The 24,573-nt window shown below is 43.9% G+C and overlaps 1 protein-coding gene and 1 long non-coding RNA gene across 3 annotated transcripts in view; one reads left to right on the top strand and one right to left on the bottom strand.

The window, feature by feature from the left end:
- The window catches only part of PPRC1 (PPARG related coactivator 1), a 29,620-nt gene extending 18,758 nt beyond the window's left edge, over nucleotides 1–10,862 (top strand). Inside the window, exons 9-14 of the mRNA XM_072129729.1 lie at nucleotides 263–1,076; nucleotides 5,386–5,574; nucleotides 5,655–5,712; nucleotides 6,002–6,123; nucleotides 8,181–8,332; nucleotides 10,446–10,862. Coding sequence (XP_071985830.1) covers nucleotides 263–1,076; nucleotides 5,386–5,574; nucleotides 5,655–5,712; nucleotides 6,002–6,123; nucleotides 8,181–8,332; nucleotides 10,446–10,549 — 1,439 coding nt within the window. The 3' untranslated portion in view covers nucleotides 10,550–10,862. The remainder of the gene's footprint in view (nucleotides 1–262; nucleotides 1,077–5,385; nucleotides 5,575–5,654; nucleotides 5,713–6,001; nucleotides 6,124–8,180; nucleotides 8,333–10,445) is intronic.
- LOC140105704 (uncharacterized) overlaps nucleotides 918–24,573 on the bottom strand; it is a 150,771-nt gene continuing 127,115 nt past the window's right edge. Inside the window, exon 3 of one of the 2 annotated variants that reach the window (XR_011850624.1) lies at nucleotides 918–1,054. This is a non-coding gene — a long non-coding RNA (uncharacterized lncRNA). The remainder of the gene's footprint in view (nucleotides 1,055–24,573) is intronic. The other variant, XR_011850623.1, reaches the window with a different exon arrangement.

Consider the following 24,573-nt stretch of genomic DNA (forward strand, 5'->3'; position numbering starts at 1 on the left):
TGTGCTAAAACAAAAAAATTTGCTGAGCACAACATTTGGGTTTCTCCAGCGCCATGTGCTGAAGACAGCCAAGCTTCTGGCACTGCCATGGGCAGTGAATGGAGCAGCAGGAGGCATCAGATATTCACCTGGTTGGGCATCCACTCCAATATGAATACTGCCCAAAGAGATCAGTGACCTGTGATTGTATGTGCAGTAAATTCTGCGTCACGTTATGCAAACCTTGGTTGTAGATGGTAATGGGCTACTTTTTATCTCTTAGGCCTTACTCCTCCTGCAACGCCTCCACATCAGCTCTGGAAGTCTGTAGTTGCTGGGCCTCTTGCTGCGAAGTCCAAGTCTCTGCATGGACAGGAGAAGACCTCTTCACCTCTGAAGACTGCGAAACTAATCGAGGCGAAACCATTGCCACAAAGCCGTTTGAAAAACCGCAATGTGGTCCCTTCTGTTGCGTTGCCTCCCATCCACGTCGCCTCCGGTGACCACGATTACTGCATCTTGTCGAGCCAGCGCGCGGAAAATAAGGAAACGTCCGACGCCTCTCCTGCTGCACCCTCCCGGTGTGAAGAAGGGTCTCGCTGGAACGTGAAGCACCATCCAAATATCACCATCAAACCCATAGTGCAATTCAACAAGCCTCAGCAGAGCAAGGCTTGTCCCAAACAGCCTCCGCCAAGTGCACCTTCAGCTGTCACCAACCAAAGTACCACCTGTGGCCCCATCAGACCACTGGCTCCTTGTGATAGCATTCAGGATAATAGCAGAGATCCCCTGGACCATAGGACTAATGTTATGGCAAAGCCTGCAGTCTCCAGTCCACCAGGTTCAGTGTTAATGTCTCCAGATTCCTCGCCTTGTCGTAGTGAAAATGGACAGAGTAGGACTGATCTGAAAAGAGGAGGCGCTCCGGTATCACGGAGGGCTCTGCGCTGCTATAGGAAATATAAGGGTTCCCCCAGTCCCCAGAAGTCATCCCGCAGAGGAAGGTCTAGTGGTAGTCGATCTGATTCAAGATCTTCTTCATCCTCATCTTCACGGTCTCGGTCAGGTTCACCTGCATCCAAGAGGAGAAGAACGTAAGTTTCTCATGTGTATCATACGGTGTGTGTATAGCGAGACTTTGAGGATTGTGCTTTGGTCCACAGCATATACCTGTGCATCTTGGAATGGCGGGGTATTGATACATAATTTGTTAGAACATTCTATAACTTCCTATTGGGAAATAAGATCATTTGCTGAAACTGGGGACACCAGGGGGGTGGCAGGGGGGGGGGGGAGATTGTCGGCTGCTGCAGGGTTAGGTGCGCCCTTTCTATCTTAGTTTTGTGCTCCCGTTGAGCCAGAGCGGGTGCACTGTACCTCGTGGCCACACAGTTTCAATACATTCAGCCCATAAATTTTCTCTAGAAACACTTGTGATCCCTTTAAGTGACTACCTGTTTCTGAAGGGTGGACAAGACTGGACAAATATCCGTTTTTAACATTTGTGGTGAATTTTGCGTTGGTTTTCCCTTCATGAGAATAATTTTGTATATGGCACATTCACATGTAGCAGATGTTTCATAAATGTATTTGGGCTGATTCCGCAGCAGGGTCCATAAGTGTCTCCGGCCAGATGATTGGACAAAATATTCAGCAACAAATCCAATGTGAATGTTCTTATTGTGTAGATATCTAGTGTGCGGAGGAATTGGTTGCACAGGTCCTTATACAATTAGAATTGTACATTCTGCTAATCTCCTCCTCCCTAACCACATGAAGCAAGTATTCAGGATGTATGAAACCAGATATTATAGTAGTAATTGGTTCCCTTCTACTTTCACCTTTTTACTTTGACATGATATACATTGCAGATATATTTTTCCATTCAAGTCTGACCTCGCATTCAAATCTTGATCATACAGTCTGCAGCCAGTTATGTATTGTCAATGGAGAGATGTGTAATCTGACCTCTGTATGTTGAAGGTAGCAGCAGGACTGTGATATATGGATTTTTATCCATATATACACTCACCAGCCACTTTATTAGGTACACCATGCTAGTAACGGGTTGGACCCCCTTTTGCCTTCAGAACTGCCTCAATGCTTCGTGGCATAGTTTGGTGCTGGAAGCTCCTCAGAGATTTTGGTCCATATTGACATGATGGCATCACACAGTTGCCGCAGATTTGTCGGCTGCACATCCATGATGCGAATCTCCCGTTCCACCACATCCCAAAGATGCTCTATTGGATTGAGATCTGGTGACTGTGGAGGCCATTTGTGTCCAGTGACCTCATTGTCATGTTCAAGAAACCAGTCTGAGATGCTTCCAGCTTTATGACATGGCGCATTATCCTGCTGAAAGTAGCCATCAGATGTTACAGGGTACATTGTGCTCATAAAGGGATGGACATGGGCAGCAACAATACTCAGGTAGGCTGTGGCGTTGTACCAAGGGGCCCAAAGACACCATGACACCACCACCACCAGCCTGAGCCGCTGATACAAGGCAGGATGGATCCATGACACCACCACCACCAGCCTGAGCCGCTGATACAAGGCAGGATGGATCCATGCTTTCATGTTGTTGACGCCAAATTCTGACCCTACCATCCGAATGTCGCAGCAGAAATCGAGACTCTTCAGACCAGGCAACGTTTTTCCAATCTTCTACTGTCCAATTTCGATGAGCTTGTGCAAATTGTAGCCTCAGTTTCCTGTTCTTAGCTGAAAGGAGTGGCACCCGGTGTGGTCTTCTGCTGCTGTAGCCCATCTGCCTCAAAGTTCAACGTACTGTGCGTTCAGAGATGCTCTTCTGCCTACCTTGGTTGTAACTGGTAACTCTGGCATCAACAAGGCATTTCCGCCCACAGAACTGCCGCTCACTGGATGTTTTTTCTTTTTCGGACCATTCTCTGTAAACCCTAGAGATGGTTGTGCGTGAAAATCCCAGTAGATCAGCAGTTTCTGAAATACTCAGACCAGCCCTTCTGGTACCAACAACCATGCCACGTTCAAAGGCTTCAAATCACCTTTCTTCCCCAAACCGAGCATCAGTATGAACTGCAGGAGATTGTCTTGACCATGTCTACATGCCTAAATGCACTGAGTTGCCGCCATGTGATTGGCTGATAAGAAATTAAGTGTTAACGAGCAGTTGGACAGGTGTACCTAATAAAGTGGCCGGTGAGTGTATACGGTCTGAATACACATCTCTCCAGGAACACCACCGAACACTGGCTACAGTCTACATGGCCAAGGCTTTGGGAAGTTTCCCGCTGGGCGTCCAACCGCATATGATCAGTGTACTAGTTCAATGAATCTCCGTCCCTAGTGTAGTGCGGATATTTCTTTTATTAATGAACGTCACACAAAGTACATAAGATGAGCCCCAATTTCCCAACGCTTTTTGCCTTCCACCAAGACTTGGTCGTGTGCAGACCCTGACTAAGACTTCGTGAAATTAAAAGGCGCTGGTCATTCGGAGCTTGGAATGTGTGTGCTGTTTATTAATGCAAGAATAAAAATGAATGAATATCATTAGTACATGTGATACTTACTTATAGTCATTATGCAGCAGGTGAGCCGTACAGGAGACGAGTTGGTGATGTATTCAGTGATTTAGAAGTTGGATTGCGGCAATCTGTAAACCGTATCCGACATAAGGACACTGTGCGGCTATTGGGCTGTTATCTTTTTCTACATCTGATGTGAGAATGTTGAGCGCCCAGACAATGGCCTCCAGTGTTTTGGGGTGTTACTGGTGTGACGTGCTGTACACAGCCACGGTCTGATATATTTCATTATACTGTGTATTCTGCATACTACTCAATAGTAGCCAAGAACATGGGCTCTGTGGGTTTTTTTTTTACTTTCATGCAATGTCCCTAAAGGAGTATTCCAGGTTTTCCATGATGATAGTCTATCTTTAGGATAGATGATAAATATCAGATTGTTCCCGTCACCCACCTGGGGCGCTCCAGTGGTCCCCTCTTCCACATCCCTGGTCCTGTTGTTACATCAATCAGTTTGAGTTGCAGCTCAGTCTCATTCAGGTGAATACGGCTGAGCTGCAATACGAAGCATAAAGGTAAATTTCCCTTTTAGGCCTTTTCACTTCTGATGATCAAAATCCAGCATGATAAACCATGTGCATAGATCCAGGCACTGTGACACTGGTAATCTTATATTTATCCATGGCTTCTTTCATTCTAATATCAACTAGTAAAATTATGCTTTAAGAGCCACAAAAGCTCTGGAGGTGTTACCAGAGCCCCTTTATGCTGCAGCACTGCGGGCTGTTACACCCTCACCCTCAGCACTTCACAGTGTGCGGGAGGAGGGCGGGGGAGTGAGACAGTGTAACAGCCTGTAAAGCTGCAGCATGTAGGGGCTCTGGTATAAATGTAAAAAGGGATTTTAGAATGATGGAGGCCATGGATAAGAAATATAAGAAGATACCACAGTCCCGGTGCCTGGATCTATGAGTAATGTCCCTGGTTTATTAGGATGGATCCTGATGGCAGGTTTCCTTAAAGCCCCTACAATCTGAAGTGTCCCACCCCCACCTATCTGATCAGTAGTGATGCAACCACTTGGACCTCCCTCAAAACCCACGTGTCCATTCAATTTAAAGTGTCTAGAACTTTTTAGGCTGCATTTGTTTATGGTCTAAAAGGTCTATGCTGGATATGTCACCACATTTTCACAAATACCGCAAGTGGCAGGTTCCTTTAGAGCCCTAATAATTGACCCTCTTCCTTTAGCTAAAAATTGTTTCCTTAGATTCCCATATAATTAGTTATAAACTTGCCTGAGATCTATACAGTGAGTCGGGGGACGTGACTTAATGTCATATGACACATCACAGGTCTTTTAGCCTTTTAACATTAGCAAACTGTATCCCATGCACATATGTGTCAACACAAAAAAAATCAAAGCAGCCTGCACGGACTTCTACTCCTCTCCATGCAGGCTGCTGTGATTTCATGAGATATATGCTTGGTGTACAGTTTGCTAATGTTAGGCTAAAGGACCAGCGATGTGACCCTGGTCACATGACATGACTGCTGCATGAAGAGAAAGCGTGGGGGGAGGAGCTGCTGGTTTCAGCCAGAGGAGGCCACACTGACCTCAACTCGCTATATACAACCCTGGATACCAGGTAAAATTATAAAGTTGAATATATGGGGATCTGAGGGAAACAATTTTTAGCTGAAAGGGGTTTAGGTAGTTACTAGGGCTCTACATGAACCTGCCACTACATGCATCTGTGAGCAATGTGATGACAGGTTCCCTCTAAGATTTGAAGTGTATATACACCTGGACTGCAGTAAATCCGCCTCGTCCGGGTGCACGGCTGCTCTATATGTGACTTCATCTCGTCTTCTGTCTTCTCATCAGATCCAGGTACAGATCTAGAAGTAGACACAGATCCCGCTCCTCCTCCAGATCTAGTTATGGTTCCAGACGTTCCTCTAGATCCTCATCTTCTTGTTCATCCCGCTCCTGCTCCTGCTCGCTGTCTTCCAGCGGATCTCGGTCACGATCCCGGTCACCCTACAGGCGGAGATACCGGAGCAGAAGCCGGAGGTAAGTTGACATAAAACTTCACCGCACCGGTCGCTCTGAAGAGTTTGGATTTGTTTGGTAACGTGATGTCTGTTTGCCAGGTACGAATCCAGGGAAAGTTATAACAGGAGGCAGATGTTTCACAAAGAACGAGCCATAGTGAGTATTCCCGCTGGCGTCCATCCGTGGAATGCCAAGCCACTGCTGCCGCTGGGGGGGGGGGAGGTTTGGGTTAGGGACCCCTTTAAATCCACATCTTATGACATTTCTTATGGAGGTGCGAAAACCCTTTAATGGCACAGAGTTGCAATACCGGACACAACAAATTGCTGACGGGGGGGGGGGGGGGGGGGGGGCAGGATGTTATCGCCATGTATTATATAGAATGTATCGGGGGCTTATGTTGTATTCTACGATGAGCCATTGATGATTGTCCCCACCATTGCAGGAGGAGAGACGGGTTGTGTACATCGGCAAGATCAACAGCCAGATGACCAGATCCGAACTGCGGCGCCGCTTCTCTGTTTTTGGGGAGATAGAGGAGTGCACCATTCACTTCAGAGAGGAGGGGTGAGTTCTCTTTCGCACTTTTATTTGAAGGGATATTCATACTTTAAAGAGCAAAGACATTATCAAGCATCTTGGGTGATGCACAATTAGTTAGGTTTATCCATGAATATTGCACCGACCTTTCATTGCAGCCAACTAGTAAGATCAAAAAAAAATTTTTTTTTTCCTTTGATATTTTTGCTAATTAATGCTGTCCATTTCGGTCTTATCCTCCTTGAGATGGTTCTGTTTCTTGAAATCTATCTGCATTTAAACTGGACTTGATTAGGATAGGCTCACACCTGTCTAAACAAAATCTCACAGCTCACAGTACATGAGAATCATGAGGTCTAAGGAGCTCAGAGACAGAATTGGGGCAAGGCACAGAGCTGGCCAAGGTTACAAAATTTCTGCAGCACTCAGGGTTCCTAAGAGCACAGTGGCCTCCATAATCCTTAAATGGTAGAAGTTTTGGACGACCACAACTGTTCCTAGACTTGGCCGTTCAGCCAAAGTAAGCAATCGTGGGAGAAGAGGCTTGGTGAGAGGTAAAGAAGAACCCTAAGATCCCTGTGGCTGAGCTCCAGAGATGCAGGAGGGAGATGGGAGTCACCTATCACTGCAGCCTCCAGCAGTCGGGGCTTTATGGCACAGTCTAGAAGCTTCTCCTCAGAGCAAGACATAAGAAAGCCGCATACAGTGTGCAAGACACATGAAGGATCCGGACTATGAGGAATCAGATTCTCTGCTCTGATGAGACCAAGATAGAATTAACACCAAAAGGTTCAAAGTGGTGGAGAAAACCCGGCGCCGCTCATCACCTGCCAAATACAATCCCAGCAGTGACACATGGGGTTGGGGGGGGCGGGACAGTGCCCAATACTGGGGGGGCACCATCGGGCTATGGGGTGGACAGGACCACTGGGTGTAATGGAAGGTAAGATGAATGCGGCCGAGTTCAGAGAGATCCTGGATTAGAACCTGTTCCAGATGCTCTGGACCTCAGACTGGGCCGAACCTTCCAAGAAGACAATGACCCTAAGCACAAGCTAAAATACCACAGCAGAGGCTTCAGAACATCTCTGTGACCATTCCTGACCGGCCCAGCCAGAGCCTGGACCTAAACCCAATGGAGAATCTCTGGAGAGACTGGAAAATGTCTCCACCAACGTTCCATATCCAACCTGAGGGACTGGAGTGGAAGAGGCAGAGGATCCCCAAATCCAGGGGGGAGAAACTTGTAGCACCTTCCCAAGGGTCCTTATCACTAGGGGACAAATCCTTATCACCAGGTGCCATTTCAGGTTTTCTCTTAACAAGTTAGCAAAAATATCTACATCTGCACCGCATCTTGAGGGGGGGGGGGGGACTTTTTTGATCTTACAAATTGGATGCAATGAAACAAAGCGTCAAAGGGGGCTGAATACATACTTCCTGTAACCTCTGCAAGTGTCCCTGGTTTGTAATGATCGATTTTGATGGTAGATTTATTGAGGAGAGAATTATGGATAGGGGGGAAAAGACTTGGGCTTTCCTCTAATACCGGAAGTTACTGAACTTGACAAAGGAGAGTGTAACCTAAACCTCATAGTTGCAGTAATTACTAGTAACGTACATTAATGGTATTCCATGGAGGAGGATTTACAGGGTATCCGTGTGACCCAGGGTCAGACAGAGGCCTGCCGGGAGCATCTGCTTATCATGTCCGGCCAGAGATGTAGCCGCACACATGCCGTAATGCATCTGGAATACTCAATAGTATGGAAGCAATCGCTGCTTAACGTACAGGCAGTTTGTGCTTAAGTTGAATTTGTATGGAATTCGGAACTGTATATTAGATGAAATTTTCAGACGAAATATAGGACTATAGTAAAGCATCCAGAGACCTTCACCGGAGGTCACAGTGGGCAGAGGGGTTCGTCTGTAAGTAGGGAATCGGCTGTAGTGGAATTAGTGATTTTTGTTCATTAAGGAGTTTTTTTTTTCTTTACAATCTATCACATGTTCTACACATAAGGGGTTACGTTGTACTTTCTGCAGCCCCCCTGTATTAATGTGGTGTCCTCTCCTCCCCCTAGTGATAACTACGGCTTTGTGACGTATCGCTGCACCAGAGAAGCATTTGCTGCTATAGAGAACGGGCACAAGCTGCGCCTTCCCGATGAGTTGCCCTTCGATCTCTGCTTTGGGGGCAGGAGGCAGTTCTGTAAGAGTAACTACGCAGATCTAGGTGAGCGTCCACACACGTATCTTACATATCAATGAATGGATATCTATTAGCAGGATACAAATTGCTTCACATTCCTATTTTTTTGGTGGGGAGGGCGATCAACTTTTGAGGTGGTCATCTGCCCCAAAATCAAAAACATTTTAGGTCTGCAGCAGAGTAGATGGTTCAGGATGTGAAATGCGCATCAGTCTCCTGCATCGGTCTCTATTTGGAAACTGCTGCAAATTAGAGCAAACTTCTGATTTTTAAATGTGACCGTGCACTTTAACAGATTATTCAAAGTTAATAAATTACCGTATTTTTTGGACTATAAGCACAAAAAGTCCTTTGATTTCCTCAGAAATCAAAGGTGCGCCTTATAGTCCAGTGTGCCTTATATATGAACCGTACTTACAGACAACAGGTGCCCTGAACTGTGCACAGGTCTGCTACCTGCTGGTCATTCATCCTTATAATCAGGTGCGCCTTATATATGATCCTATAGATGTTTTAGCAGGCATTTATTGATGGTGCGCCTTATAGTCCGGTGTGCCTTATATATGAACCCTACTTACAGACAACAGCTGCCTTGAACTGTGCACACATCTGCCACCTGCTGGTCATTCATCCTTATAATCAGGTGCGCCTTATAATCCGATGCACCTTATATATGAACCTAGACGTTTTAGCAGGCATTTATTGATGGTGCGCCTTATAGTCCAAAAAATACTGTATCCCTTATTTACATTATCGGGGATAACAATGTGATATTTAACCCCGTTAGCGATGCGACCTGAAAAGGCTCTAGTGACCGGGTATTTTTTAGCAAATTCTCGTAAGATTCTCGTATAATTTTTTTGCATTGTTTTTTTTTTTTCGGGACACACATGAGAAGTTAAAAAGGTTTTTTTATTTGGGGTTAAAAATGGATTCATGTAATTCATAGAATTTTTGGGGAAATGTCATTGTATTTTTATGAATGTTTTTGTGTGCTTTACTTAATGTCCCCCGTGAGGTCATAAAGACCTTTTTTTTTTTGGTTTTTTTTTGGTTTTTTTTCCTTTTACAAGCTTTCCCCTGTAACTAAAGCATCTAGAAGAGCCTCGGTTACATAGGAAAAGCACCACCTCTCACTGGGGATACTGATCAGGGCTGCACTGGGTCTACCTTGACCCAGCAGCTCTGTTTTACCCCCCGGGTCTATAGAGCCGGTGTCCGTGCCAGCTCCACTCTTCTATGCATCGTGCTCATTTAGCGCGATGCCCTGAGGAGCGGTAACAAACCACCTCTCTAAGGTTTCTGGGTGACTCTGACACCTGCTGCTAGTGCGGGTGGTCCGAGAAGAGTTAAGGGTCCAACCACTGAGACTCCCGTGATCCAGAGAACTGGGGTTCTATTCCCCCTAATTGGTTGAGCGGCAGCACAAGTGACCACCACTGTTCTATGGGATTAGCCGGAGATGGGCAAACCCTTTTACACCATTGTCTCCGGCACGTGAATGGAGTCGTTGGGCAAGTGCTCTTCCTGCCGCTTTACCAATTAGTGGGGTTCCCATTCTGGTGATCGGTGGGGGCCCTCAACTATACATTTTTCTCAATCCTTTGAATGGGGGGTCATTTACAAACTAGGGCAAACCTTTTAAATTTGCAGCTGTTTGCTGTGCCCACTGACATTGGGGCTTATTTATAAAGGATTGTACAGCAGTTTTGTGACGAGCCCTGAAGTAGCTGCAAGGAGGATGAACCAGGGACATTACTCATAGCTCCAGGCACAGTGACTGATAATCTTGTATTTTGTTATCCATGGCCTCCTTCCTTCTGAAATCAAATCAATGCTCCTGGGGTGTTACCAGTGTCCCCTCCGTTCTGCAACTTCACAAGCAGTTGTACTGTGAAGGAGCACTTCCCCTTATCCACTGATATTAGAGGAGGGGGAAGTGCTGGGAGAGGGAGACGGTGTAACACCGCGCTTGTGCCATCCTTTATGGCTGGCATATCAGATTTTGATCGCTGGGTTCTTGTTATGGGGCCTGAAATAACCCAATTTGCGTATAACCACAGGTGTTTACAATGTGTCCTTTTCTGTAATTCTATAATTTTTATTCATTTTTTTTTTTTTTTCTTTTTCTTTTCAGATTCAAACTGCGACGACTTTGACCCGGCGCCCGTTAGAAGTAAATTTGAGACACTAGATTTCGATACGTTATTAAAACAAGCGCAAAAGAATATCCGGAGGTAACGCCACGCCCAGCCGCCAGTCCAACGCTAGTACGTGTGTAACCAAATTTACCTCAAGACACTGGATAGAAGGCCATTCACTAAATGCGGGCACCAGCCTCCCACTATCTGGTGCCGGATTATTTTTTTTTTAAATAAATGGAAAAAAATAATCATAAAAAAAGGTTTAAAGACATAATTTTTTTTTTTTTAAATAAAAAATAACGTTTGTTTTTCTAACGTATTTAACGTTGCATAATGTGCATTTTGATATTGACTGCGCAGATACGATGAGAGGAATCACTATGCAGATCAATAATAAATATATAACGTTAGATGACGCTTGGGGTGTCCTTATTTTAGTGCGGAGCGATGGACCTTAACTCATTTTCTGGTTAAAAGGGGGAAAAACTGAAGCCAGTTCCTGTATTGCGGTTACACTTTGTCCATTAGGTGGCGGTCTACAAGCAATGCAATATGAATGAATGTGTGCACAGGTTCTATCGGGCTTTGTGTGTAGTCTGTACTCCTGTATGGGGGCTCTATGTGTTTAGGAAAGTAAATTTCCCTTCTGCTGAATTGCAATGCACCACAGATGAGGGAAACGGTGTCCTAATAGTTTGCACAACTCAAGTCTCGTACACATAGCACTGGATTGTCATATGGTAGCAGTGTTATCCTGATGTCCTTATCTCTGGTCATTAAAGGATCTACCCCCAAGTTGAAAGATTTATGCAAATGAGCCTGAGGGGCTGTTTAAGTGTTAAAGTCCTTCATCCTGGTGGTACATGACCTTTAAAATACGGATCCAAAAAAACTTCCATTCATGGACACTAAGCGAGGTTTCTTCAAAACTGTTGAGGGCGCTGTGATTTCCCTTGGGATAAGATATGACACAGCAGGTTTTTTGCCATCTTGGTCGCTAGAGGTGCACATCTGACTATTCTTGATGTGTTGGCCTGTGCCTAGGGCGTCCAGTTACAGAAGTAGTCCTCCGGAGCAGGTTTTTTTTCTTTAAAAGATTTTTTTTAAATTAAAACACTTTAGACGATAGCGGAGTCTGTCCAGGGAGCCAGAGTATATAGGCCTCAGCAGAATTCTTTATTTTCAGGGGAACCATTTTTTTTTTTTTTTTAATGTGAGCAAAGGGACATGTTACATCGCGGTGTCCACTACTTAGCATCACAGTTGTCTCCAAACTGTTTATAGGGCTAGAGCTCCACCCTGTGCTGTAGATGGGGCTCCTAACGTAAAGCTTAGATCATTTCCATGCAGCTTGTAGAAAATTTACTAAAGAAATTAAAGCTCTGCAAGATGTCTTTAGCAGCTCTTACTCAGGGCCCTTTTCCTGCTTAAAAAAAAAAGCTGAGCTGAGGCTGCCTTCCCCGCTATTGGTTTCTGAAGACCCTGACTCCCTATATTGTTCCTACCCTTTGGATCAAGATACAACCTCAGAAACACAGGACTCTGTACCAGATACTTATTTCCTGTATAACGGATGGACAGATTACTTAAAGCGGTAAAAGAATGTTCCCAGTTATAAGTACTTTTAAAGAACTAATTGTGAATGGCAGAACCAGATTACTCTAAAATCTGGGAAATGTCCAAATGTTGCTTATCAGGTGGCAAAAGTGACTAAGAAAATGGACCTGCTTTTTGAAGATGCAGCTCAGCTACGCACCCAATGGCTCAAACAGTCTCCTTATAAATTTAAGAAACCTACACCTATTCATTGTCTACAGATGGAGGAAAAGAACATCCGGGGTCAAATATGGTCCTTCAGGAAGAATCCCAAGATCCCTGGAGATGCAATGAAGTTGCTGGACCAACTAACAGCTTGCATTCCAGCCATAGCCTTGTGCCGGAGTCACACAAGGATCCTTCAAAACTGGATCCTCTCCTCCTGGGACAAACTCTCCTCCTGGGACAAAACTTCTTCAGGGTTACAAAAGAAGATCCTTCTACCACTAGCAGTAAACAAAGATCTTCTCTGGTGGCTTCAATAAGCAAACTTAGCCTAGGGCAGTGATGGCAAATCTTTTGGAGACTGAGTGCCCAAACTACAACGAAAAGCCACATATTTTTCACAGTGCCAAATGCCAATTTAAAGTAACTTACTGCTCCCTGCTGCGTCATAGATTAGAACTTATTGGTGTCCTGAAGACGCCAATACAGTAGAAAGATGGAGAAATTTGGATTATTATGGTAGCTTCCCTTTAGGGTCTCCTTAACGGTATGAATCACAGGCCCTGGGAAGGGGCTACAATGATAATCCAGCTCTGTAATCACCTTTTGCACTTCAAGTCACTTTAAAATAGTGCTGAGCGTGGCACATCCTGGGCTGCCTGTGACTGCAGGAGTCGTCGTCCTGAATGGTGACCTTTGTTCTGGGTGCCCACAGAGAGGGCTCCGGGTGCCACAGGTTCGCCACCACTGGCCTAGGGAGTGTCTTAAAATCATGAACCTCTAATAAAGATCCAAACTGATGCAAGCATTTGGGTTGGGGATCCACCTTCCAGGATCATCTGGTGCATGGTCTATGGCCACAGCAGATCAGGAATCAGTCTTCCAACTACAGAGAATTACGAGTGTTTTGGAAAACCCTGAGTTCCAGAAGGTCTTGACCTAGAAAATGCTCACCACCTTATTTTGGACAATGGCACTACAGTGTACTAACTCAGAAGACAAGGGGTAACCAGGTCTCCAAGTCCGCTATCCCAAACACAAAGAATCTTTCTATGGGCAGAGAGCGACTGTCTCTCTTTAGGCAACTCATCTCTGAGGAACATAGAATATCACAGAAGGTTTTCTAAGCAGAGAAACTCTTCCATATAAATGGTGCGTGAAACAGGAGATCTTCAATCACCTTATATCCATGTAGGGAAATCCGCTAATAGATTTGTTGGCCACAAGGAAGAATACCAAATGACAGCATTTTAATTCTCTAGATATAGGAGACCCTTATCAGATCTTAGACGCCTTCAGCCATTCTTGGAATCAGCCACTAGCTTATGCCTCTTCGCCAATTTCCCTGATATCAAGGATACTGCAGAAAATCTACCTGGACAGAACCATAATAATAATAATAATACGCCTCAACTGGAGGAAAAGGAACTAGTATCTGCTTCAGAAGCCCGTGGCTCTCTTATGCTACCACCAGAAGAAGACTTGCTCTTCCAGGGCCCAATTCTGTACCCCAAGCCAGATCAGCTAAATCTGGTAGCATGCATCCTAAAGGGTAATTCATGATATAATTCAGGATAAACCTAATATTTTGCAGGTCTAGTAGTTCCTTCAAAGGGGGCTAGAAATGGACTTTCAACAAGGAGTCTTAAGGATTAAGTCTCCACCTTTAAGCACCTGCAGTCCATGACTGCTGCTTCAAGGACAATAGGAAGTTAAAGAGATTTGTTGCCACCTCTAGACTTTGACCTTGGGTTCTTAACCCCTTTCCGCACCTTGACGTAGAATCACGTCATGGCGATCGCCTGGGCTCAGAAGTGCGGCGGTACGCGGTAGCCGGGATCGTGATAGTCGCAATCCTGCTAGGATCGTTACCATGGTAACCCCGAGGTCCGATAAGAACCCCAGGGCTGCCTATAGTAGCTGCCTGCTAGGATCGTGCACTGTGCAGAATGATAGACTGACTATGTAATATGCTGCAATACATTAGTATTGCAGTATATTACAATGAACAAGTGATCAAATGATCACTTGTTCATGTCCCACCCTGGGACAAAATAAAACCGTAAAAAAAAAGTTTAAAAATAAAAGTGAAATAAAAAAAAATATTAAAACAGAATAAAAGTCCCCTGAAGTCCCGTTCCATGCAGTAATCAAATAAAACATAAAAAAGTGAAAATCTCCAAAAAAAAACACAACATATTGGGTATCACAACGTCCGTAACAACCCGTACGATACAATAAAATGGTCACTGAACCCGTACAGTGAACGCTGTAAAAAAAAACAAAAAAAAAAACTCACTAAAATTATGACATTTTCACATTTTGACCACATAAAAAGCACATAAAAAGTGATCAAAAAGTAAAATTTACCCCAACATGATACCAAGAAAAAGTACATCTTGTCCCATAAAAAATAAAGCTCTAAACCAGCTCTGTAAACAAAATAAAATCTAAAAGTTCTGCCCATTGTTACCTGGAGATGCAAAAACAAGCAAATTTCTCACAAAATGAGTTCTATATACAAACAAGTTACCCATAAAAAGCCATATAAATGGGGTATCGCTGTAATCATGACGACCCATAGAATAAAGATAACACATTATTTTTATGGTACGGTGAACGTCCGGGGGAAAAAAAATGCTGAAAACCATAAAGAAGAATTAATGATTTTTTTAACCACCACCAAGAAAGAGTTAATAAAATCAGATTATTAGCTATTGAGCCCCCCCCCCTGTATTATGTACCTGAAAAGTGGATCTCATCCACAAAAAAATAATCTCCTATATGTCCAAACTACAAAAAATAAACATTTTATATCCTGTACAATGTGACATTGCAGATCTGCTCTGCATGGCGCCTCCTGCCCTTCTATGCCCGGCCGTGCGCCCATACAGAAGTCACCACCACATATGGGGCATCCTTATACTCGGGAGAAATTGGGTATCAAACTTTGTGGAGTTTTTTGTCATTTAATACTTTGTAACGGTTTAATTTTTGGCCAAAATTACTATATTGTCTAAAAAAGATTACAGCTTGTAAATTACACCTCCATATTGTTTTAACCCCTGTGAAGCATCTAAAGGGTTAACACACTTCTAAAGTTGATTTTTTTACACATTTGAGGGGTGTAGCTTCTAAAATGGTGTGATTTATGGGTTTTACTGTCATTTAGGCCTCTCAAAGTCACTTAGACCTGAGCAGGTGCCTCTAAATAAGGGTTTTGTTGATTTTCATAAGAATGAGAAAAATTCCACCCACAATTCTGAACCTCCTAACAACCTAGAAAAGAGAGGGGATGCATAAAACCCTGTGCCGATATAAAGCAGACATTCGGGAAATGTTAGTTATAAAGTTACTTGGGTGCTATGACTACCTGCCTGAAAAGCAGAAAATGTTGAACTTTAAAAATGAATAATTTTTTAGAAATTTTTGCAAAATTTCAATTTTTTTCATGACTAAACACAAAAGATATCATCAAAATTTTTCTATTACTTTGAAGTACAATGTGTGACGGTAAAACAATCTCAAAATCCCCCGGATATGTTAAAGTGTCGCAAAGTTATAACCTCCTATAATGACACATGGCAGATTTTAAAAATCAGGCCTGGTCCTAAAGGTCTAAAATGGCTTAGACACAAATGGGTTAATCCTGGGATATTACCCTGGTTCTTAACACCCTATACCAAGGTCCCTTTGGATAAAATCAGCCCGAAGACTAGGGGGGCTCCAGACAGGAACCATACCTTCACATACTGGATGATAGGCTGGGAATAAGGGTTATTAGAAATCTTTCTCCCTATGGTGGTCTCGAAACTTCACAAGAAAATTTTCACATTTCAATCCCCTAGTGACGTTTACACAATAAAGATAATTTTTAACCCCTTGTATTACAATTTTGCTCAATTTTATTGCTGTTGTAGCTCCTATCACTGATTAGTGAAAGAGTGAGCAGAGACTCTGAACAGACACTTCATGATCCCTCTAGTGCTGTGAGATGCTGTGTGCTGACAATGTGCTTAGATTATCAGGGTACAGGTTTATCTACACTTTCATTTAGCTTCTAAACATTCACTTGAAAGACGTAGAAAGAGAGAGGTGAGAGATCATGAGATGCATATTACAGGTGATATTCTCTGCTCTGCTATTGCAGCTATAACATACACTGTCAGCTCTGCCGTGCTTCCCTCCCCTGGATAAAGACCTTATCTGTCTGTAGCTTTATCTCCTCATGCTGCTGCTTGCTGGCAGGATGTCTCTGTGTGTGAGCTTGTCTTGGAATGCAAGGGTGGGGGCGGGAGGGAGAGAGGAGCTCATCTAACAGGTGAGCAATGTGTCCTGCCTGACCCAAGACATCTGATTTAGGGTCATATCCCGGGGCAACCAAAATTGTGTACACCAGGACTAAAAGAGACAGTTTGGAATTATATCTGTGAAATGCTGTATTTTTGTTAATAACAGTGAATTAGAGAATGTGTTATTTTGTTATCCTGAGTATATTTAAGAATCCTGTCTTCGGGGGAATTCCCCTTTAAGAGCTCACTTTGCAACTTTAAACCAGACATGTAGAGTAGCCACTTGGTCATCTCCATCCACTTTCTCCAAACTCTACAGGCTGGACATTCCACAATCCAGGGACTTAGTCTTTGGAAGAAAAGTACTCCAGTCCGTCATCCCACCCTAAGTTTCATTGTCTCATTTGATCTCCAGGTGGCCATCATGGGGGACGCGGTGGGAAATTCAGATTTGGTATCAGTTTCCACTAGTCCACCATGACGGCATATAATTATACCTCCCTTCTTTGCGTGTATCACTTGGTGTGTGACGCTAACATAATAAATGCATTTCTTTTTGTGGTATGGTTATTTGTCACTGGCGGGAGGGGATTTTTAACCTTTCTCCTCCCTGTTCGCACAAGATGTCAAAGGGCATCCTCTACGTGGCCGTTATGGTGGACAAGCGGAAACTGAATTAAATCAGAATTTTTGGCAAGGCGGCTCTATGTTCACAGATGGATAAATGGAGCATATCTTGAAAAGAACCCTGTCCCTACTGTGACACATGGAGGAGGATGTTCTATTCTGGGGCTTTGCTGCATCTGGCACAGGGTGTGCAGGGTACAATGAATTCTCGAAGCTATCAATGGAGAGAATAGAGAGAAGTGTGCTGTCCAGTGTCAGGAAGCTTGGTCTCATGGACAGGTCATGTGATTCGTAGCAGGATAATGACCCAAAAACTTAGATTAAAAAAAACCCATCCAAGAATGGCTAAGAGGAAACATTGGGCTATTCCGGGACCTATATCCTATTGAGCATCTTTGTATGGAGCTGAAACCCTTCACCCCCAAGACACCTGGAGCAGTTTACTCATTAGAAGTGGCCAAAATCCCCTGCTGAGAGGAGCTGAAGCCTCATTGGCGGTTACAGAAATCGTGTGATTGGAGCGATTGCCTCAAAATGTTCTGCAACAGAATATGAAGATAAGGGAACCATCATTTCTGCCCATGAGTTTTATTATTTTAATAATTCTGTTGAAACCTGAAAGAAAAGCAATGTAAAAACAGTTTTGTGGGTGTGAGTAGGTTTTGGAACACTTGTGAAGTGGTGGTACAATGGTTTATAGGATATTGGAGTGGAGAGCAGGTCTTGGCCTTTAGGAATAAGAGTATATGTAGTGTAATAGTCCTCAGGAGTGGGGTCACAAATACTGAATATCACAGAGGGAGTTTAACACTGACCATAATGATACATATGCCTCAGGCGGCGTCCTCTGCTGAATAGGGGCGTGGCGACATCTTGGAGGCAGCACTGTAAAATGTCTGAATCTGCCCTTTTTTTATTATTGGATAAAAAGCTCCATACACGGAAGTATAAATAAGATATTGATGTCAGAATATGGCCTCAAAATATTTAAATTTTTGTTTTATAGGTATTGAAACATAAAAAAAAAACTAAATACATTTGTGACAGAACTGACGCTAAGTATAAAGCGGGGTTGTAATTTGGACGGCAAAAAACACATGAGAAAATGACACAAATGTGTGCTTTTCTTTTTACAGACACCTGTGATAACTATTACAGCTGTTTATTGTAGCCTAGGACTAGAGAACAATAAATTACTAATATCCAGTGGTCCGTTTGTAACTAGGGGTCGTATGTAAGTCAAGTGTTCTTAAGTAGGGGACCATTAAAAACCATGAAAACAGCGAATGTGGCCTCGCTGTGGAAGAGGTCCACAGGATACAGTGTAGTACAAGGTGGTAGGACACAGAAACAGAAAAAGTGGTCTACCAATGGGCAAGGTGGAACTATGTTATATATGTATATAAGGAGACATGGGTAGCAGAAAGCCAACAGAGGGGTTGGTCTCCCCGGGCGGTGGAACATATTCACGGTCTAGGTAAGGAGTGGTAGCCCCCATTAAGGGTCCTTGGTGTGAAAACATACAATTCGCCAAGTACCAGTCGTTCACTGTATACATTTGCACTGTTCATGAACAACGTTTATGGCAACCAACTCTGTTGGCTTTCTGCTACCCATGTCTCCTTATATACATATATAACATAGTTCCACCTTGCCCATTGGTAGACCACTTTTTCTGTTTCTGTGTCCTACCACCTTGTACTACACTGTATCCTGTGGACCTCTTCCACAGCGAGGCCACATTCGCTGTTTTCATGGTTTTTAATAGTTTTTAATAGCATTATGTATTGTTGTATCAATAAAGGATATTTTTGACATTTCTAAAATTGTGTATCGAATCAGTGCCTTTTTGCCTTTGGTTTCAATTGTGTTATTTTGTGGCACTGTTTTGGTGCGGTACTCTGGAGTGGGGGCCCCATCATAATTATCGGGATTATCTACCATAAGTAGTGGATGGTTGAGCCAACCCTCCCCCCCCCCCCCTTCTTTTCCTGATCTTATTCATTAGATTGTACTTAAGTAGGGGACCGCCTGTATATAACTATTTGTCTTTCTAGAGTTCACCCCTGCAAATAGCCTTTACGGTGAATAGGCTTAGTGTCTTGGGCACTGTGAGAGGTAAATATGAGAAATCCAACTTGGAGACCAATCTGGAAGGTGAGAAAAATTTCACCTTCAGACTTCTACACCCTCATGAATGATCTGACAATCCTGCCATAGTCTTCAGGGGCTCTGTCTAATTGTTGTAAATGGCACCTGCTGATCCCACCAGTGAATCTTGTTTGTTTTTTTCTTTTTTTTCTGATCATCTTGTGCCACATTCGGTCAGGGGGAGCAGTACCTCTAAATATCCACTGGGTGGCACTAGTGCACATTACAGAACTTCCTCTTGTGGTTTTTCTATGACATTGAGGATTAATTGTCCCATTGTTCTGCTCCCAGCAGAGACTCCCGCAGATCTGCATCAAACAATGGACTAAATACACAATGATCTGATTTTAACGTAAATTAAAATACTTTGTTTATTATACTTTAAAAAAAAAAAGTTTTGTCTACTGGGCTGGTTTGAACAAGTTTCTGTAAATGCACAATACCTGGTGATGACTGTGGATCCTCTATATACTCCGCCACACAGGAGACACATCCTCTATATACTAGACCACACAGGAGACCCATCCTCTATATACTACACCACACAGGAGACACATCCTCTATATACTACACTACACAGGAGACACATCCTCTATATACTACACCACACAGGAGACACATCCTCTATATACTACACCACACAGGAGACACATCCTCTATATACTACACCATACAGGAGGAGAGCCGACACATCCTCTATATACTACACAACACAGGAGACACATCCTCTATATACTACACAACACAGGAGACACATCCTCTATATACTACACCACACAGGAGACACATCCTCTATATACTACACCATACAGGAGGAGAGCCGACACACCCTCTATATACTACACCACACAGGAGACACATCCTCTATATACTACACCACACAGGAGACACACCCTCTATATACTACACCACACAGGAGAGGCATCCTCTATATACTACACCACACAGGAGACACATCCTCTATATACTACACCACACAGGAGACACATCCTCTATATACTACACCACACAGGAGACACATCCTCTATATACTACACCACACAGGAGACACATCCTCTATATACTACACCACACAGGAGACACATCCTCTATATACTACACTACACAGGAGACACATCCTCTATATACTACACCACACAGGAGACACATCCTCTATATACTACACCACACAGGAGACACATCCTCTATATACTACACCACACAGGAGTCACACCCTCTATATACTACACCACACAGGAGAGGCATCCTCTATATACTACACCACACAGGAGACACATCCTCTGTATACTACACCACACAGGAGACGCATCCTCTATATGCTACACCACACAGGAGACACATCCTCTATATACTACACCACACAGGATACACATCCTCTATATACTACACAACACAGGAGACACATCCTCTATATACTACACAACACAGGAGACACATCCTCTATATACTACACCACACAGGAGACACATCCTCTATATACTACACCATACAGGAGGAGAGCCGACACACCCTCTATATACTACACCACACAGGAGACACATCCTCTATATACTACACCACACAGGAGACACACCCTCTATATACTACACCACACAGGAGAGGCATCCTCTATATACTACACCACACAGGAGACACATCCTCTATATACTACACCACACAGGAGACACATCCTCTATATACTACACCACACAGGAGACACATCCTCTATATACTACACCACACAGGAGACACATCCTCTATATACTACACCACACAGGAGACACATCCTCTATATACTACACTACACAGGAGACACATCCTCTATATACTACACCACACAGGAGACACATCCTCTATATACTACACCACACAGGAGACACATCCTCTATATACTACACCACACAGGAGACACGTCCTCTATATACTACACCACACAGGAGACACGTCCTCTATATACTACACCACACAGGAGACACACCCTCTATATACTACACCACACAGGAGACACATCCTCTATATACTACATCACACAGGAGACGCATCCTCTATATACTACACCACACAGGAGACACATCCTCTATATACTACACCACACAGGAGACGCATCCTCTATATACTACACCACACAGGAGACGCCTCCTCTATATACTACACCACACAGGAGATGCCTCTTCTATATACTACACCACACAGGAGACACATCCTCTATATACTACACCACACAGGAGACACATCCTCTATATATACTACACCACACAAGAGACACATCCTCTATATACTACACCACACAGGAGACACATCCTCTGTATACTACACCACACAGGAGACACATCCTCTATATACTACACCACATAGGAGACGCCTCCTCTATATACTACACTACACAGGAGACACATCCTCTATATACTACACCACACAGGAGACACACCCTCTATATACTACACCACACAGGAGAGGCATCCTCTATATACTACACCACACAGGAGACACATCCTCTGTATACTACACCACACAGGAGACGCATCCTCTATATACTACACCACACAGGAGACACATCCTCTATATACTACACCACACAGGAGACACATCCTCTATATACTACACCACACAGGAGACACATCCTCTATATACTACACCACACAGGAGACGCATCCTCTATATACTACACCACACAGGAGACACACCCTCTATATACTGCACCACACAGGAGACACATCCTCTATATACTACACCACACAGGAGACGCATCCACTATATACTACACCACACAGGAGACACCTCCTCTATATACTGCACCACACAGGAGACACATCCTCTATATACTACACCACACAGGAGACACATCCTCTATATACTACACCCCACAGGAGACACATCCTCTATATACTGCACCACACAGGAGACACATCCTCTATATACTACACCACACAGGAGACACATCCTCTATATACTACACCACACAGGAGACACATCCTCTATATACTACACCACACAGGAGACGCATCCTCCATATACTACACCACACAGGAGACACATCCTCTATATACTACACCACAAAGGAGACACATCCTCTATATACTACACCACACAGGAGAGGCATCCTCTATATACTACACCACACAGGAGAGGCATCCTCTATATAATACACCACACAGGAGACGCATCCTCTATATACTACACCACACAGGAGACACATCCTCTATATACTACACCACACAGGAGACGCATCCTCCATATGCTACACCACACAGGAGACACATCCTCTATATACTACACCACAAAGGAGACACATCCTCTATATACTACACCACACAGGAGAGGCATCCTCTATATACTACACCACACAGGAGAGGCATCCTCTATATAATACACCACACAGGAGACACATCCTCTATATACTACACCACACAGGAGACACATCCTCTATATACTACACCACACTGGAGACACACCCTCTATATACTGCACCACACAGGAGACACATCCTCTATATACTACACCACACAGGAGACACATCCTCTATATACTACACCACACTGGAGACACACCCTCTATATACTGCACCACACAGGAGACGCATCCTCTATATAATACACCACACAGGAGACGCATCCTCTATATACTACACTACACAGGAGACACATCCTCTATATACTACACCACACGGGATACACATCCTCTATATAATACACCAAACAGGAGTTACATCCTCTATATACTACACCACACAGGAGACACATCCTCTATATACTACACCACACAGGAGACACACCCTCTATATACTGCACCACACAGGAGACACATCCTCTATATACTACACTACACAGGAGACACATCCTCTATATACTACACCACACAGGAGACACATCCTCTATATACTACACCACACAGGAGACGCATCCTCTATATACTACACCACACAGGAGACACATCCTCTATATACTACACCACACAGGAGACACATCCTCTATATACTACACCACAAAGGAGACACATCCTCTATATACTACACCACACAGGAGAGGCATCCTCTATATACTACACCACACAGGAGAGGCATCCTCTATATAATACACCACACAGGAGACACATCCTCTATATACTACACCACACAGGAGACACATCCTCTGTATACCACACCACACTGGAGACACACCCTCTATATACTGCACCACACAGGAGACACATCCTCTATATACTACACCACACAGGAGACACATCCTCTATATACTACACCACACTGGAGACACACCCTCTATATACTGCACCACACAGGAGACGCATCCTCTATATAATACACCACACAGGAGACGCATCCTCTATATACTACACTACACAGGAGACACATCCTCTATATACTACACCACACGGGATACACATCCTCTATATAATACACCAAACAGGAGTTACATCCTCTATATACTACACCACACAGGAGACACATCCTCTATATACTACACCACACAGGAGACACACCCTCTATATACTGCACCACACAGGAGACACATCCTCTATATACTACACTACACAGGAGACACATCCTCTATATACTACACCACACAGGAGACACATCCTCTATATACTACACCACACAGGATACGCATCCTCTATATACTACACCACACAGGAAAAAACATCCTCTATATACTACACCACCCAGGAGACACATCCTCTATATACTACACCACACAGGAGACGCATCCTCTATATACTACACCACACAGGAAAAAACATCCTCTATATACTACACCACCCAGGAGACACATCCTCTATATACTACACCACACAGGAAACACATCCTCCATATACTACACCACCCAGGAGACACATCCTCTATATGCTACACCTCACAGGAGACCCATCCTCTATATACTACACCACCCATGAGACCCATCCTCTATATACTACACCTCACAGGAGACCCATCCTCTATATACTACACCACCCAGGAAACCCATCCTCTATATACTACACCACACAGGAGATGCATCCTCTATATACTACACCACACAGGAGAAACATCCTCTATATACTACACCACACAGGAGACACATCCTCTATATACTACACCACACAGGAGACGCCTCCTCTATATACTACACCACACAGGAGACACATCCTCTATATACTACACCACACAGGAGACACACCCTCTATATACTGCACCACACAGGAGACACATCCTCTATATATTACAACACACAGGAGACACATCCTCTATATACTCCTCCACACAGGAGATGCATTCTCTATATACTACACCACACAAGAGACACATCCTCTATATACTACACCACACAGGAGACACATC

This window comes from Engystomops pustulosus, chromosome 11 (genome assembly GCF_040894005.1).
Source record: "Engystomops pustulosus chromosome 11, aEngPut4.maternal, whole genome shotgun sequence".
Taxonomy (NCBI): domain Eukaryota; kingdom Metazoa; phylum Chordata; class Amphibia; order Anura; family Leptodactylidae; genus Engystomops; species Engystomops pustulosus.